The sequence below is a fragment of the Galleria mellonella genome, unplaced genomic scaffold (genome assembly GCF_026898425.1).
Source record: "Galleria mellonella isolate WM207_F2 unplaced genomic scaffold, CSIRO_AGI_GalMel_v1 utg103, whole genome shotgun sequence".
Taxonomy (NCBI): domain Eukaryota; kingdom Metazoa; phylum Arthropoda; class Insecta; order Lepidoptera; family Pyralidae; genus Galleria; species Galleria mellonella.
The window spans coordinates 2,418,256-2,436,524 of record NW_026441966.1 but is presented as its reverse complement, the minus strand read 5'-3'; the positions used below and the strand labels follow the sequence as shown (position 1 = coordinate 2,436,524).

At 33.8% G+C, this 18,269-nt stretch overlaps 3 protein-coding genes across 3 annotated transcripts; 1 reads left to right on the top strand and 2 right to left on the bottom strand.

Annotated features, from left to right (window-relative positions):
• Positions 1–598: 598 nt before the first annotated feature.
• Positions 599–3,253, top strand: LOC113513250 (cytoplasmic tRNA 2-thiolation protein 1). The gene is made up of 4 exons (XM_052892679.1): positions 599–788; positions 940–1,479; positions 2,095–2,299; positions 2,606–3,253. Exons 1-4 carry the CDS (start codon positions 741–743, stop codon positions 3,226–3,228), a joined length of 1,416 nt encoding a protein of 471 aa, XP_052748639.1. The 5' UTR covers positions 599–740; the 3' UTR covers positions 3,229–3,253.
• Positions 3,245–7,721, bottom strand: LOC113521114 (mitochondrial E3 ubiquitin protein ligase 1). Its single transcript, XM_052892747.1, has 6 exons — positions 7,445–7,721; positions 6,444–6,601; positions 5,855–6,012; positions 5,143–5,416; positions 4,722–4,929; positions 3,245–4,046 (listed from the first exon to the last, which is right to left on the bottom strand). Exons 1-6 carry the CDS (start codon positions 7,559–7,561, stop codon positions 3,927–3,929), a joined length of 1,035 nt encoding a protein of 344 aa, XP_052748707.1. The 5' UTR covers positions 7,562–7,721; the 3' UTR covers positions 3,245–3,926.
• Positions 7,722–8,760: 1,039 nt separating this feature from the next.
• On the bottom strand, positions 8,761–18,017 carry LOC113509112 (ATP-dependent RNA helicase DHX8). The gene is made up of 13 exons (XM_031912411.2): positions 17,817–18,017; positions 16,581–17,380; positions 15,661–15,822; positions 14,974–15,078; positions 14,700–14,846; positions 13,317–13,829; positions 12,968–13,215; positions 11,976–12,642; positions 11,582–11,722; positions 11,078–11,230; positions 10,261–10,586; positions 9,280–9,459; positions 8,761–9,022 (listed from the first exon to the last, which is right to left on the bottom strand). The coding sequence occupies exons 1-13, from the start codon at positions 17,908–17,910 to the stop codon at positions 8,800–8,802; spliced, it is 3,759 nt and encodes a 1,252-aa protein (XP_031768271.2). The 5' UTR covers positions 17,911–18,017; the 3' UTR covers positions 8,761–8,799.
• Between the last annotated feature and the right edge of the window lie 252 nt (positions 18,018–18,269).

The window sequence follows — 18,269 nt, the reverse complement described above, 5'->3', positions numbered from 1 at the left end:
TGGCAGGCAAGCACCACACATTTGTCAATCTTCATTCAATCACTAGATTTTATTAAGTAGTACTTAATTTTCAATTTTTTTATCAGTCTTAAGATATATTAATCTAAAAATTTAACAAAAAATATTATAAAGGAAGAAGATTATTTTTTATGTACAAAATAAGCTTTATTAGATAGAAAATATTATATACTCTACATATTATACTTAAGCTGTGTGGTGCACAGAATATCTTTTTTTAATATATTATGGCTTGGCACAGAATAAATAATCACTATGGTATTAAAGAGTCAACACTATTGTTATATTAACGAAACCAGAAAATGAATCTTTGTAAGCATTTAGAAGTATCGGTAAAATACAGCAAACGAATATCCTTTGCATTGTACAACTATTTATAATATACCTTTTTCTAAAATGTCAATATCAAAATGTGTCATGAAAACTTAGTTACTTTGTTATAAATGATTCGTCATCATCATACCAACAACTTATTTTTCTATTGTAGTTTCTATTTTCGTACTATGTAGTCACATTTTTTTTAATCAAATTAATTGGTTTCATAGATTTCATATAAAGGGTTTTTTTTTTCTAAAACTAAGTGACGTGGCTCTTATGGTGGCAATAATGCCAGAATGTATTGTTTCTTGTATATTTATATCCTTGTGTCATCTAAATTATTTTTATTTATTTTTAGAGATACTAAAGTAATTAATTATTATTAGAAACTATTATAGTTAACAATGCCTATATCCTGTAAAACAGAGTGTGGAAGAAATGCTGTATTAAAGGTTAATATCTTCATCTTTACAATATTTTTAGGTTATGATATATTTTATTAAAATAGTATTCTTTTCAAAAATCTGGTGTAAAATTGTCAAGTAATGCATAAACCTGTTAATGCAATTAACTATTATAAAAATATCACTATTAATATTTCAGCGACCAAAAACAGGAGATGCTCTGTGCAAGGAATGTTTTTATTCAGCGTTTGAATCTGAAATACATTACACAATAATAAAAGGAGAGTTATTTAACAGAGGAGATTCTGTAGCGGTTGCTGCTTCTGGTGGGAAAGATTCTACGGTTCTTGCACACATATTGAAAACACTTAATGAGCGATATGATTATGGTTTGAACTTAATGCTCCTATCTATAGACGAAGGCATCACTGGCTACCGTGATGATAGTCTTGAGACTGTGAAACAAAATCGTGATGATTATAAAATGCCTCTGAAAATATTATCATACAAAGAGTTATATGGATGGACTATGGATGAAATTGTGGCACAGATTGGTAGAAAGAACAATTGTACATTTTGTGGTGTGTTTAGAAGACAGGCGCTGGACCGAGGGGCGGCAATGCTCGGCGTCAAGTGCATAGCTACTGGCCACAATGCAGATGATATAGCCGAGACAGTATTAATGAATGTGCTGAGAGGTGATATTGCCAGATTGAAAAGATGCACAGCCATAGTAACAGTGAGCATAATAATTAAATACTTTCATAATATTCTTATATAATGTTGTTTCTTGATGTTGTGTAACTTCTTATGTATATCCATTCTTATTTTAACAAAATGAGAAAATGAGATACTTTGTTACCAAAGTCGATTGCTTGGGTACCTCCGTCCCATTCATGTTTCTACCGTGTAGCTGTTGTGTTTGCATGGCTGTGTTTCGGTTTGAAGGGTAGGATATGGCGTGAATTTACAGAATACAGAGGAATAACACCTGAGTCCTCAGGAATGGCAATGCATGGGGGTGTCATGGGCCAAACAGTATACTCTGTTATATTCGGTATGTTATGGTACGGCTCATGTTTATAGACGACGGTTACCACTTTCCATTAGGTTAACCTTCAACTTGTTTGCCATTCTAAGTTGTATAAAAAAAGAATTGAATCATAGGCAAAACCTAATTATATAATTGAATGTGTCTTGATATGTATTCTCATCATCTCTTCATATTATTGCTTGATTATTTTATCTCGTAAATGTTACAAAGGGGTTAATGAAAATCATTTCTTATATATATATAGAAAAAGAATAGGTATCTTTAAAATTGTAAATGTATGTCATTATAATTTTTTTGCAGGGAAGTGAGGGCACTATACCAAGAGTAAAACCTCTCAAGTACACATATGAAAAAGAAATTGTTATGTATGCACATTACAAGAAGCTGGTGTACTTCTCAACTGAGTGTGTATTTGCTCCTAATGCCTACCGAGGGCATGCAAGAGCTCTGCTGAAGGACATGGAGAAGATCAGGCCTGCTTGCATTATGGACATTATATACTCTGGTATACATCATTGTATTAATAAGTTTGATGAAATATTTTGTATATGATAATTAAGAACTAATGCAAGTTAATACTGGAAATATAGATATTTTACTATTATTGTAGATATTAATTTATACAATATTAGTTCTCAAATCAAGGTTCTTAATAGATTGCATATTTTATAATGTTGTTTGTATTATATTAACACAATATAATATTTATTGACAGACTTATTATGTACTGGCCAGTTGGTATATTCTTGTAATTTACTTGTATTTGTTGTATTGATTTGTTTCCCTTTATTATTATTCATTCTCTTTTCAGGTGAAACAATGACAATAAAAGATGAAGTCTCATTACCAGCACAGAGGGTATGTGTTAGGTGTAATTTTGTCTCATCACAGGAAGTCTGCAAAGCTTGTGTGCTTCTTGAAGGCCTCAATAAAGGGTTACCAAAACTTGGCATTGGTAAGAGTTCCAAGGCGAAGAAAATGCTTGATGAATATAATTTGAAACAGACAGAAAGTAGTGGTTTGAAAGAAGCAATTTCAGATTTGAATGATACAGTTAGCAGTTGTATAGCAAAAGCTAAAACTTGTAAATCAGGATTGTGTAGTGAAGAAAATAATGTAAATAAAAATGGTAGTATAAATAAAAATGTAAACAAGTGCAATAGTAATAAATGTTGTATAGGACAATGTATTTCTAAAGAAAATAGCCAAATCCAAAAATCAATCAGTAACTCAAAAGTTAATTCATTACTACAACAGTATGGATTGGATGATACATCAACTGACAATGAGCAATTAAAATTAGTAACAAACCCTCATGAAAATGGCCATGAAGATGTATTAGAGAATTCTGATGATGAACAGTCACATTTGGATGAAGATAACACATGTTCCGCATCATGTGGTAGAATGGGGTCATTACAAATAGGATTCTGACAATAAAACACTGAGAAATTTCAAAGTATTGTATTTATTTTACCATTGATGAATACATTAAGCTGCAGCAGCCTAAACACTCATCCAAATTTGTTAAATAGTAATTCCAAAGCTATAAAATGCTTACTTTTACTGTTAATATATAACTACATCTGATTTCTATATCACAAATTTTCTAAAATAGCACCTAAACAAACATTTACAATATTAAAAACTCTAGAACAGGTTCTCTTAAAAAAATTGATGGATCCCTAAAGAAAACAATTGAGAAAAATATAACATTTTAAAAATCTTTACTAACAAACAGGTTTGACATGTACTTTTAAATAATCTTATAATAATAATTATTGATTAATATCTTTTAATAATAATTATTGTCTTCAACAATGCTAGATGTGCAGGAACTGCAATCAGCGGGGCCAAATATAAAAAATAAACTATGCCATCCCCAATCCCCAGCCAAACACTCCCATCCTACTTTAAAAAACCCTGCTCTAAAGTATGTTTCTACTCTCGTTTTAAAAAACTAGTTTTAACAGCAGTAGAAAATTATAATTCTGTGGTCAAAAAAGAGAGAAATAAACTACCTATATAACAATTGGAAATCTGTCAAAACAAGTCTTTTAACCCGATTCACATCTAGACTATCACCCCCTATCCTTTGTACAGAAAAAATAAATTATATACATAGATTATCTTTACGTGATGAAAGCAGGCGCTCTTGAGTCTATCTTCTCACGACAGATGGGGCAGTTGTCTGTGATATGGTCAGAGCAATCTTCACAGATGCACACGTGACCACATGGCATCAATATTATCTGTATAAAAACAAATATTAAATTCATTTTAATAACTCCCATATCACATTTTTTTAAATGGACGTAAATGGAATGGTGACTCCGCCTGCGCTATCGGGATACAGGCCAGTTGGCCCATCATGTTGAATTTACCAAATATTAACCACAATGGTTCCCAGGGGGAACTGCATGGAACTCGACCTGATAGGGTATATTGCTAGTAATGAGTCTGTTAGATCTCACTACTAACTATCCCTCCCCCCCCCCCCTCCTATCATAATGTTTGTTCACATTAATTTCTGGATTTGATAAATTGATTTTAATGAAATTTATTAAATGTGTATTGATTGCTTCAACTTAATAGATAGAATTGAGGAAGTTAGACCCCATTATTGACAATCCCTTTCCCCCCACTTTTGCCACATTAGTAACTATATGGACAATAAAATGTGATGATGAATTCAACAAGAAATAACCATGATGGCTTTCAGGGGAAACTGCATGGAGATCAACATTATAGAGTATATTGCTAGCAGTGGGGCAGTTAGACCGCATTACTAATAATCTCCCTCCCTCATATTTGCTCTCAACGTGAAGGGTATCAGTGTATTAAGACTCTTAGATTGTAGTAGACATTTACAGATCAGTTTCATAAATTAACAATAATTTGAATAGATAAGTGAAACAGCGTCATACCTCTTTAGGGTTTTCAGCACAGACGACACAAAGCTGAACCTCGCTGAGGTTCTTCTCGCGTGCGTGCGCGCGCCTCTCGCGACGCCCCACCGCCAACTGCCTCTTCATGTTCTCCTCGAGCTCGCGCCGGCGCCGCCGCTTCAAATATTTGTACACGATCCGACACGACGCCGCCGCCGCCACAGAACCAAATACCACTAATAATACTCTGAAATAATAATTACGAAAAGCGTAAACTAAAGGACACCAAAAAGCGGCATGTTTTTAACTATTATTTTTGTAGGTTCTGTCAAGCAATATTTTTGCTAAATGCAAACGATTTTGATAATTCGATGTTTTGTTTATTGAGATCAAATCATCCCTGACATCAGGTGACTGTAATTATGCTATGTAAAATAAAATATAAGTTTACGGAATATACCTTAAGAAATCTCTGGAACTTGCCAGTCTCTTCAAAATACTGGACTTAGTAGCAGTTGTCAAGTATAATGGTAGACCATCTTTAGGTGGCTGAATCTTTAGGGCGCCGGTGTTACTCCGGCTTAACTCGCCTATGGCGGTAATGTAGGAACCATCCCGAAGCATTTCCTCCATGGTCTGAAGACCCCGCTGACGGACGCCAGAGAAGAAGCCCCACACATGGTCAATGACCCCAGGAGACATGGGCTCAAACTTGTCAGAAATTACATCCATATCTGTAAAGTAATAATACAATTGCATATGTATTGGAATCTACTGATCTATCATTTAAATCTTAATGATAGTTTAAGAATGACACAAATAAACTATCTGCTTAGAGTAGAAAAAGATATCTAAAGATAAAATATATAAAGTATAATAAGATATTGCAAATCACGAGAAAAAAAATCTTAGTATTTCAAAAGTGCTTTAAGTCTTAACCTAATAACAGTATACTAACCACAAATCAACATCTCTAATTAATAGAAAATGATAGATTTTAATACATGCAATGGATTTTTATAAAGCTTTCATTATCATTTAAATACTTTAATAGAAGGTTTGTATCTATAATACATTCTAAATAAACTTTTATATATATTGATAAATTTAATATTTTGTTATGAATTGCACCCATGCAAAACCGAGGTAGATGCTATTAGTAAATTACTCACCAAGAAGTTCTGCAGCCAATGCATCCACAACTTCAATGCTATATTTGCCATTGTTGAGCACAAATGGAGTGGAGTTGCACACCTCATGTATGGTGCGGGTTTGATCCGACCAGAACCCAGCAGATGTTCGTGCTATCACATGTTCTTTGATTGTTAGTCTGTAAACATATTTTATTAATGTAATTTATTGAACTATTTTCCACTTAATAGTGCCATGTGATAATTTTATTTTAAAAGTAGTATTTATCATTAATAAATATGATTTTTGGAAACTGCAAACAAGAATTATTTTGGATTTCTAAAAATTTTAACCACACAGACCTAACCATACTACATATTATTTTGTTTGAAAAAGCGGAGACCACAGAATGTTTAGTTAAACTTTGAGTACCTACCTAGACTAACAAAGAAGTTATTTGTGTTAGGTCAGGATGTTATTTTTTTTCAAAATTTTTTTTACAGTCAGTAAGAGATATTATCAAAGTTTCATAACTTTTTAAAGTACAGTATAAAGTTTACAAGATCATTAATTTTGAAAAATCTAAATAATTGTTGTAATAATTTGAAACACATTTATAATTTATATTACCTTTGTATTACACCAGTGACTGAGTTGTTGTAGTTACTAGTAATGGGGTTGCCCAGTGGTTTCACCAGGCCACGGATGACAACAAACGGGATAGTATTGTTTGGGTACTTATTGATCTCTTTGTTCAGTGTGGCATCTATATCAAGTACTGGTGCAGTCTGTAATAATATTAGCAGTTGCATAAGAATGTTTGTGCCAAATAACAAGACCATTGACCAATCATTTAGATGTTTAATTTAAAATATATCCTATAACTGAAATCCAGGTAAAGTTACAAACAGTAATCAATGCATTTACAATTGAATTTTAGTACACGTCTTAGTCCTCAGAGATGACAACACATGAGGAGCTTAACAGTATTCTATGATGTCAATGGTGCTGTACCCTATCTATAGGCGACTGTTATCACAGACAATCGGGGGCGAGAGACTGATAGTAAGGCAGACTACCAAACCCATTGCTATATACCCTATCGAGGGAAAGAAATTGTTAGTAATGAGGTTTAAAAGCTCCATTGCTAGCAATATACTGTATCAGGTCAACCTCCAAACCATTCCCCAGAAACCATCGTAATTATTTATTGTTAAATTCTTCACAATAGGCCAACTGATCCGTCTTCATTCTCACCTATCATTTATCAATTGTGACATATACCGATAATATAGGCGGTGTTACCATTCCATTTTCACTCTAAAAAAATATAGCCTGTCAGGTCAATCTTTCTATGGTCCCCCTGGAAAACACAGAGCTGAATCGAGCCGATCATAACTGATCTGCTCTCTCTCTCTATCTCTGAAATTCTCGCATTACCATTCTATTAAAAAAAAAAACATTTACGATCAGGTAAGCCATCAGCGTTTTTGCTGATCCATGTTGCATAAAAACATTCTATCCAGTAACCATTGACCCATTTTTCACAAAATGAATGTGAAGATCTCTCGCATGTATACTATTAACATGCAAGATCATATATATATATTTCATAATGCTCACTTATTTACCTGTAAGGTATTTAATATATGTTTACATTTGCTGAGTTGTTTAAGGCAAAAACCCAAAATAAGGGAATCTATACCCAAGATCACAGTTTCGCCTATTATTTCCGAAAAGAACTCCATAGTGACAATTTAGGCATTAAAATAACAATTATTTTGTTATTCACAATGTTTTCTTGCTATTTTCATTATTTTACGATTCTAAATCAAAATGAAAATTCACAAAAAAAATATTTAGTAAACTTGACTTATTTTTGACAATTTAAACTGTTACAGTCACAGTCAAATGAAATTTTCAGTTTTGCGTTTCGTTTCCACGTAGGTCATCGAAAATAGAATGCGTTTGGAAAGTAAAACATAGGCAACAATTCTTGATACAATTGATTGTATAAAATGTGATCTCATTGAATATCACCGACAAAATGAACAGCAGTTTATCAGCAAACAAAGAACACATTTGCAACATTTAAAATAGTACTCCAATCACTTTCGGTTTGAAACACTATAATTTCACCCGCTCATTTGTCATACAGTATGTATGACAAATGAGCGGGTGAAACCACAGAATACATTAAAAGAAAAATACTAGGAAGTATGTTAGAAAAAAAAACACTACTACCATCTCTTGGTAAAATACTCTTTGACTACTATAAGCAAGCGAAGCTTTTTTTTAATGGGTGTTACTCACATCACCTCGCCTCGCCTACTCTATCAAGATACGCTGGCGGGGCACCAGTGAGGGATGACAGGGATGAAATGATGAGGAACAGCGTGGAGGTCGACCTGATAGTGTTTTGCTAGCAATGGGTCAAATAGACTCCATACTAATTGAATCTCTATGAGGTTCCACATTCCAACTATAGTGGTAAAAACCTCTGGAAACTTTAATGGTTAATTTGCGATGAATACATCACATTTGCTTTCATCCTCACCTATATCATCTCGCATTGGTAGCCCATCAGTGTATACTAATAGCGTAGGCGAGGTTTCCATTTATTTTCACTAATTAAATAAAAAAAAAATAACTTGTATTCAATTTGAAATATTATTTTTGGTAAATTATAATCCTTGACAATTTCTAGTTAACATAGCAAATAGTTTAAATCTCCTCAGATATTTTTTTTATTTTGGTAGAAGCTAAGTTCTAATTTAATACAGTCAAGGAGACAAAAGACGAAATTTCCCATCGTCGAAATAGATCGGATTTATTATTATTATTTATACAAGGTCTCTTAACAAATCGTCATTGGTCGAGTATATTACTCTACGTTTATAATATACATATAAAAATAATAACAAACTGCCAGAAATAACAACATAAGTACATGATGAAGGCTTTATTACAAGTAACTGTACAAAATTTAATTCCTCCTTCTTCGAACCCTTGATATTCTCCAAGCGTTGGGCTCTTCATATTTATTATAAAGAGGTTCCAATCTTTGGTTTTTCTTAAACTTGGATAGTTTGGTCGGATCGGAGAATTTAAAGAAAGCGGGTGCAAATTCCACCAGCCATTTTGGGTCTATGGTAGTTACTTCTCGCATATACTCCTTAGTGGTTTGCACCAGCTCATGGTAGATTACCCTGTTGAAGAAAAAGGAAATGTAAATTGTTGGAATTTAAAATTCATACAAATTTTTAGGCAATGTTAATAAATAAATTGTTTATAATTTATTTATAAAACACTAGTTGAGAATTATTATTTGTTGCTTGTTTCAAACAATTATTTTACAAGTATTATATGAATGTATAAGTATAAATAATAAAATATATAATAATAATGTATGTATAAGCATGGAATACCACTATATCAATATTTAAACAGCACATGTGAAACTCACCATTCTGGTTGTCTGTTGAAGAGTGCACTCGATGGATGTATGTACACCACCTGACTATCTACCAGCGTTCTATAGCCCTCCTGAGGGTCCTTCTTCGCAGCGTTTCTGAAGAATCCTGAGCAAATTGTCTTTTGGATTCTCACTGTATTCTTACCAGCAGATACTACATCTAATTTGTGTCTGTGGACAAAAAAAAAACAATATAGTTTGATTAAAAATTTAATTTGTATATAAAAATATAAATTGACGATGTGTATCGCCAATTTTAGTTTCATATTTAGATGAATAGAATAGAGAATGCTCTATGATTTTATAGTATTACAATAATAGTGTATGATTTTCTAATTTACATTTACTTTCTTAAACATGGTCCTACACGATTGCAACAGCAAAATGCAAAACCTTTAAACTACTCAGCGAGTTATGGAGAGGACTATGCTCGGTGTTTCTTTGCGTGATTTTGCGCGAAACGAAGATATCCGCAAAAGAACCGAAGTGAAATATAGTCTGAAGGATAAGCAAACTAAAGTGGCAATGGGCTGGTTACATAGCTCGAAGGACCAACAACCGATGAGGAAAAAAGGTTCTTGAGTGGCGACCCCGTATGGGGAAACGCAATATAGGAGAACCCCTACTAGATGCAGAGACTACTTCAAATACATTGCACGGTGTCAATGGGTGCATGTGCCTGAGGACCGTTTTTTATGGCAATCTATGGAGGAGGCCGATATTCAGCAGTGGAGAGATTATGGCCGAAATGATTTATCGTCATATAACTATATTTATTTTACGTAACATAAAACCTTTCTCCACTTCTACTAACTCATACACGTCTAATCTCATTACCAACTCGTTAACATTTTCTAATCCCCATTGTTACACCCGAAAACACAACACTGTCATTAGTAATTGATAAGTTTTGCTGTCCCATAGTTTTTATTTATGTTTATTAGCAATAGAATATTGTATATCGCAACTCACCTATCCATAATACCAAGAAGCTGTTTTCTAACGTCCTGTGCTCGTTTTAGAGTCCTTATTTGCACGAAGTTTTCATAGCACCATGCATTTGAGAATTTGTTGTTCCTCCAGCTGTTGTAGACAGCAAGCAAGGTGAGGTGGTCACCTTCAGGCTGATTGAACTTGGCCTTCTTCTGGTCGGCGAGGGCTTGTTTATCCTTGGGTCGATAAAAGACATTCTGAACACTCAGCATGGAGACAATAGTCAGGATCTCATCGGAGCATTGTAGAGCCACGGACATTATGAGAATTTTAGAGAGGTTGGGTTCCAATGGGAATTCAGCCATCTGAAAGTATTGAGTATATATTAGTCACTATTCATTATGGTCATATACAAAGTAATAGTAACAAAATAAATATGGTCACAAGTATAACCTTTAATGGCATAATCAGAGACATTTATCAATTGTTGCCATCTTAGTGAACAAAATAATCTACATATCTACATTATCTCAATATCGACATTTAAAAAAAAAAACATTTTTAACTCAATATTTAAACTTCTCAATAATTAAAAAATATTTAATTTGAAGTTATAAATTAATTAGACTAAATTCTATAGTAATTTTGACTACTATTTATACGTCTAAAACTGCATGTTTTTTATAATTTAAGATAATTTTGTATCCATGCTCAGATAAATAAATTGAATTAAATAAATATATTAACTGCTGAAAAATAATGTTCCTCAAATCTCTAGATAATTAAACAGAAAATTAAGAAATAATATTGATCACTATATGAACTGTATTATAAATAACAGCTGCTGGCTGCTTACCCTGCGACCGAGCCTCGTGAGCAAGCCTTCAGAATCTAGAGCAGAGAGCGAGTGCAGCTGCTCCAGCGCCATGATGAGCGACTCCACGGGTGGCGCGTCCATAAAGTCAAAATGTAGAAGATCGTTTATGCCCATAGTTTTCAGCTGAAGTACCTGCATGAATATTATAAATAATATTAAATATGTAGATTAAAAAATATATATCCATAATTATAAAATGCTATAAAAAGGGGTAGTTAAAGCATTTTGATGGAATTTTGTCGCTGCGGTAAATGCAACACTCGGTATGTTTATATTTCTCCAAGTATATTCCATTCATTTAAATTTAAAATGGGCGAATGAAAAATAGGTCTAAACATATGAGAAAATTATAAATGACAACAAGTATTTAAAAGTTCAAGAAATTTAACCTTAAAATTTTCAACTTTTTAATAAATTCAAAATAGGGGCGAAGCGCGGACATGGGTACCATCTGGTCGGTGTACAGACGATAGTGTTACGTACTGTGGTGGCGAGGTTGGTGCGCTGTATCTCGGGCACGGGCGTGGGCAGCATCTCGTCGCGGTAGGCGCGCTCGGTGTACAGCCGGTAGCACTTCCCGGGGCCGGTTCTTCCGGCGCGGCCTGCACGCTGCTTCGCTGCCGCCTGCGAACCAACCACAAATTTGATTATGCATAAGAATAAATAATAATATAGATGATTATACATATGAGGCTTGACAATACAGACATCATAGATTAGATATCAGAAAATAAATCATAAGGCATTTAAATGTCATGATGAATATGTCATCAGAACACATATAAATCAATTCTTCTTAATTATTTTTTAATTTCTTTAAAGTATTTTTTTATCATTAAAAAAGGATAATGGTAGAAAATAAAAACAACAAACAAACCTGTGAAATGGGAGTGACAACAAGTGAATCCATTCCAGTCTTCGAATTGTATACCTTCTGTTTGACAAAACCTGGGTCCACCACGTAATAAATACCATCAATGGTTAGTGAAGTTTCAGCTATGTTGGTTGCTATCACCACCTTCCTGGAGCCAGGGGGCGCAGGTTCAAATATCCGCGTCTGCATCTCTGATGGCAGTGCCGAATATACCGGCAATATGATTAGCTCAGGCACATCAGGTCCCAGCGACTTCATCCTCTCATACAAAATCTCACACGCTGTATCGATTTCCTCCTGACCAGTTAAGAAGAGCAAAATATCTCCCGGTGGTTCCCTCAGGTGTATCTGCATAACTGTAATTAACGACGCGTCCAAATAATCAGTTTCCGGTTCTTTAGTGTATAACACCTCTACTGGAAAAGTTCGTCCGGGTATCGTGAAGATTGGCGCCTCAAAGAAGTATTGTGAGAACTTGACAGCATCGAGTGTGGCTGATGTGACTATCAGCTTTAGTTCTGGTCGTTTCTGGACTGCTTGTTTTAGCAGACCGAAAAGAACATCGGTGTGGATGGTCCGCTCGTGAGCTTCATCCAACATGATGACGGAGTAGGTCTTCAAATCCAGGTCCATAAGGCACTCACGGAGTAACATACCGTCTGTCATGTACCTGAGGATATTATAATATTATTGGTTATATTGGCGATTACATCTCGATTTAGTGCATATTTTTGGTGTGGGCCAAAATAAATAATAATTTATTTCTAGTTTAAGTTTAACAGGCAGATTGGCAACCGCAGTTAGGCTTTGGTAATGTTTAAGAAGGACGCTGCTCATCTGCCCATTCCTAGACCATTATGTTCCCTTAGTCGCCTCTTACGAAATTCACGGGAAAAAAAGAGATGGTCTATTCTACGCCGGGACTAACAATAAAATAAAAAAGTATAAGCAATGCAAAATACAGTACATAATAATATAGTAAAAGAAATACTTACTTGATAACAGTCTCGGGGCTGGTGCAGTCCTCGAAACGGATGGTGTAGCCGACCTCCTGGCCGAGGCGGCAGCCGAACTCCTCGGCGACGCGCTTAGCGACCGACATGGCGGCCACGCGGCGCGGCTGCGTGCACGCCACCTTGCCGCGCGCCGTCAGCCCGCACTCCGCCAGGTACTGCGTGATCTGCGTCGTCTTGCCCGACCCGGTTTCGCCAATCACTATAAGGATCTGGTTGTCTGCTACTGCCTGCAATACAAAAACATTTAATTGATTACCATGTAGATTAGACGCCGGAATTTATATGTTCGACTTGAAATAGCGGTATACAAAAATATAAGCATGCATACCTTTGTTAACTCATCTCTCAATTTATATATAGGAAGAGACTGTCTCTGCTCTAACAAAGACAAGTTAGTTTTCTTTCCGAATGAAGATTTCTTCCCTCCGATGACGTGCTTCTTCCACTCCGGAAGATCTTGAGGCGTGATGCCCGTGCCTCTCATATTGGCTGCTAGTGTCCTGCCATCCGACTCTGGCAGTGGATCTATCCAATTCTTATTGAGGCCAGTTGGTAGACTCTCCATTTCTTGCTCTCGCTGAAGCATCTTTTGTTCTCTCCTCTCTTTTGCTAATGCCGACTGCATCATTGCAGCTTGGGCTAGAGATCCATCTGGGTTCTTAACTATTCTGACAGGAGACAGATCATGTAATGCTCTGCCGTGACCCTGTAGGAATGGTGGTTCCTCCTCAACTAATTCTATTTCTATGTCTGCCTCGCCATCTTCATCTTTGGGAAGTAATCCAGTCTCTTCATCGAAATCTGGTAGCTCACTCTTGTCTATAACACCTGATGACACCATCTAAAAAATAATAAAGTACAAAGTTAAATTAGGTGATTTCTTTGAGTACTGAAAGATAATTGAAGATTATTCTCAATAAACTTACAGCAATAAAATCACGACGAGATACAATTTAAAAGAAAAAATGTTGCATATATAAAATGTATGTTACTTAAAGAATGATGACTTTGAAAGTGGATGAATATAAAAAATTTGCAGGCTTAATAGAAGGTAGACGGAGTTTCAAATATATCATGTGATCTGACAAATGAAATTAATAATTAGATCAAAATCAGACTATATGATGTACACTTATCATAGATATTGAATCTAATAAACAGGTAAAGGTTTTAAAATACATTTAAATATTTTTCTGATAAATATAAACGGTAATTAAACCTTTTATCTTTATGAATACGTTTTATATATTTGTATGTGTAAATAAATAATAATATATATATATATATATATATATATATATATATATATATATATATATATATATATATATATATATATATATATATATATATATATATATATATATATATAGGTATATATACTATTAAATATGATATAATAAGTTAAGTATAAACTTAAGTTTCTCTAGTTCTTTTTATCCATATATAATAATTGTCACAGTATTGTATACCAATCTATCCCGACATTAATGCTCTTTTCCACTTTGGGTTTGCTGGAAGAAAACTCTTGCGAAGTTAAGCTCGCTATATATTTGCTCACATCTGACATATTTGTTATATATAATATTAGTGTGTACAATAAAGTATAAATAAACACGACCAGTTAAGTGAAATGATTTAGAGATAAATCAGATAAATAAGATGCTCATAAATCTAGAGAGAACAACTTTAGAATCATTATAATACTTACTTGTTTAATCTCCCACCTCTCTGGACTAGAAATTCTAGTGACTCGTTTGCGACTGGAGTCCTCATCGGGATCCAGGGTGCTTTGTAAGCCCGCGAGCACTGCCGCAGCCGGTGGCGGCCGGTCCGGATTACGACCTTCGCGCTCAGCCTGGTTGAAATGTAAATACATATAGTAAAGTGCATAGATAAATCACCTCAAGTATTACAAGCCTTAAATTTTACACTTGAATTTTTTTTTAAATAAAATACATTAATCAAAATAAAAAACAAATTACCTCTAAATGTGCATGTGATGTTGGATTCAGATCTTTCCCTGTTTCCTGGCACACATCCTTCATGGTCAACGAAACTTTTTGTCCAGTAACTGATAATACTTTGACCTAAAACAACAACTGCATGATCAGACAAAGAAAAAATCTCGTGGTAGTTATTTACCTGTATGTGCAGGCAAGTAAAACAAATTCTATATAAAATGTTTGTCTATTTTTGCTGTGAAGAAGCAAAGCAAAAGCAGATAAAGGTTTTATCATTCCAAGAACTCCATAAAGAAGAAAAATCTACTATTCCAATACAACACTATACCCAGTAGGTTATTGTATCAGCGGGGAACGGTCCACTTCTGAAAATAGCCTGCTCCTTAGCCTGAATTTTACCAGTAGTTGTCATACTTCGAAGGTGGGTTCACAACTACAGTTCTGCTTTTGGTGGTGTTTTAAGAGAGACACTGCTGCCCATCCCACCACCATAAACTCTTTACAACACCCACAAGAAATGAAGGGGTGGGCTATTTTATGCTGGGACCTACATGGGTTACCAACACTGTATAAAGTGGGTTGTTATGGATGAATATGGATATAATATATATATATATATATATATATATATATATATATATATATATATATATATATATATATATATATATATATATATATATATATATATAGGCAAGTAAATCTTACCTTAACTTTATCTCCTCTTGAGACCACATCAGAGACATTTGTCACTCTACCCTCAGACCTGAGTTGTGAGATATGCACAAGTCCTTCCCATCTTTTCTTCACACCCTCTATTTGAACAAAGCAACCAAAGGGCACTATGTTTGCCACACGACCATTGTAGATCTAAAATAAAAATAAAATTATAAGTAAACTAGCTGACTCCGCAAATGTTGTTTTACCATATACATTATTTTTAGAACTATACATGAAATTTATCATACTACAATTATTATATTCGATTGTCATCTTGCAACCCTATTGCCACATATAAAAATCGCGATAAAAAAATAGGGGTTAATCATAAAAGCGTGAAAATTTGAATTTGTATGTATTTTTCAATGCTAAATCATAATAAAATATATATATATATATATATTTAGGTGCAGGTCACCCTTATCATTGAGCGGTAAGAAAAATAGATGTTGGCCAATTCATATCGGATAGGATATGCACACAAAATTTCATAAAAATCTGTAAAGTCGTTTTGGAGAAGTTTATATATAAGATAAAATAAATAAAAAAAAATATTCTAATAATAGATAGTAGTAGATCAGAAATATGATACTATATAAACCATATGGACCAATTAAAGACCATCTAAATAAGTGGATATTTTTATGTAAAATAAACATAATTAAATTAACAAAACAAACTTAACTTAGTAACAGATTAAAAATAATTCCATACAATCACACATTGTGATACATTGTTCACTTTGTGTTTATCAATAATCACAATAATGCTAGTAATTATATTTTTTATTTAATCAATTTAACCATAATCTCCAAATACACAGTTTTTTCAATTATTAGTAAAGTACTGGTCATCTATAAGGACCATTGTCTGTTTTGCACAAATCTTGAAATAACTATGACACTTACCTTCCCTGGCTCAGGATCATCATTCATTTCTACTTCAGGGCTTCTTTTTCTGGATTTCTTTGCATAATCTCCAAACCTGTCCCTGTTCTCTCTGCCCCTTGAATGTGATCTTCTACCTCTATCCCTTGATTTGGATCTCCTGTGCCTGTCTCTTGAACGAGACCTATGTCTTGATCGTGATCTATGTCTCTCTTTTGATCGAGACCTGTGTCTATGGCGACTTCTAGATCTTTTTCTTCTATCTCTACTTCTACTCCTTCTATCTCTACTATGACTTCTTCTATCCCTACTTCGACTCCTTCTGTCTCTACTGCTGCATCGTCCCTTTCTGTCTTTGGAAATATCTCTTTTTCTCCCTCTTTCTTTATCTTCCCTTTTATTGTCTTCTTTCTTTGTTTCTACTTTTGCTACAGATTTAGATGGTGCAAGAGCTTCTAATTCAGCCATTGCTTGATCCACAACTGCATCATTTGAAGTTTTGGACTGGTCTTTAAATACATCTTTTGATGTTAATCTTTTATCTTTCTTATCATCTTTTTCATCCTCACTACTATCATCAGAAAATACTGGCGGCTTCTCATTAGGTATTGCTAAACCTGGAAACTTTGTTGCCAATGGATTCTTATTAATGTTATCATTTTCTTTTGAATTAGAACTTGTTGTGGCTGGCTTCATATGCTGTATAATTCGAAGCAAATTAGTCATAAAGGAGTCAGAAAATTCAGCTCCATTATCAATTAAAGCTTTTTTGAAATCTTCAAATGCTGGATTTTTGTCTGCCAAATCTATTATAAATTCAGCTGAAAATGAAGTACCCCATTATTTATATTATTTGATTAATAATATATTATATTATCAAACTAAATACATTTAGTATTTATTTACATTTTTAGTACTTATAGACAATTTTTATGTAACTTGAAATATTAAACTGCCAACAATTAAGAAAGTGATGTTCTATTTGTTGCAGTGTTTACCTTCACAAGACAGTGTAGTATAGACATGAATTTCATTAAGGACAAAACCGTACCTATACATTTCACTGCACGTAAAACCCACATGGGTTACTAGGTCATAGGAGCATCTTTAATAGAATATGCCTTGTACTTTCATTGCCATATCCACTTCAAACATAACATACATATATACTAATTTTAGATTACACTATAGAAACAAACCAGGATCATTATTGTAAAAACAATCAATTATTATTTTTTAACATATTGAAAAACATACCTAAATCTTTGTCATTTAATCCCAAATGATTATCCAATTCTGTACACACTTTTGAGACAAGAGAAAGATGTTCTAATTTAGCAACTTCATCCATTTTTTGAAACGAATTAATGAATTCTCTTTGCTAATTCGTGAACTACCACAAAAATAATGGCCATAACCAAAAGACCCACGAACACAAATACACAAATCATTTTTTTTTTTTACTAGATAGTCGTAAATATTTTTTATTAATTTAAGGCTTTGGCAAGTAGCCAAGACTATGACTCTTAGAATCACAAACAAGAATAAAAAGAACGAATTAAGTTTTTAAAATTTTGCCGTTGGCTTTTACTTTATATTTTTATAAAGATCTGTGATATGTGTGATATATGCTATGTAATCCACTCCAAAAATATCCAATGCATATCTATTTAATTTATTAATACAAAAAAAACTCTATCTGTGACACTC

What these genes read in the sequence shown, in the direction of transcription:
- LOC113513250 (XM_052892679.1), top strand. Translation starts at nt 741, where the DNA reads ATGCCTATATCCTGTAAAACAGAGTGTGGAAGAAATGCTGTATTAAAG. An exon ending in GAAGAAATGCTGTATTAAAG is followed by an intron (nt 789 to 939) that starts GTTAATATCTTC and finishes TTAATATTTCAG; the next exon opens with CGACCAAAAACAGGAGATGC. An exon ending in GATGCACAGCCATAGTAACA is followed by an intron (nt 1,480 to 2,094) that starts GTGAGCATAATA and finishes ATTTTTTTGCAG; the next exon opens with GGAAGTGAGGGCACTATACC.
- LOC113509112 (XM_031912411.2), bottom strand. Translation starts at nt 17,910, where the DNA reads ATGGATGAAGTTGCTAAATTAGAACATCTTTCTCTTGTCTCAAAAGTG. An exon ending in AGCCCCGAGACTGTTATCAA is followed by an intron (nt 12,643 to 12,967) that starts GTAAGTATTTCT and finishes TAATATCCTCAG; the next exon opens with GTACATGACAGACGGTATGT. An exon ending in TTGTCACTCCCATTTCACAG is followed by an intron (nt 11,723 to 11,975) that starts GTTTGTTTGTTG and finishes GTTGGTTCGCAG; the next exon opens with GCGGCAGCGAAGCAGCGTGC.
- LOC113521114 (XM_052892747.1), bottom strand. Translation starts at nt 7,561, where the DNA reads ATGGAGTTCTTTTCGGAAATAATAGGCGAAACTGTGATCTTGGGTATA. An exon ending in GTCACTGGTGTAATACAAAG is followed by an intron (nt 6,013 to 6,443) that starts GTAATATAAATT and finishes ATATGTTTACAG; the next exon opens with ACTAACAATCAAAGAACATG. An exon ending in AGTTCCAGAGATTTCTTAAG is followed by an intron (nt 4,930 to 5,142) that starts GTATATTCCGTA and finishes TTATTATTTCAG; the next exon opens with AGTATTATTAGTGGTATTTG.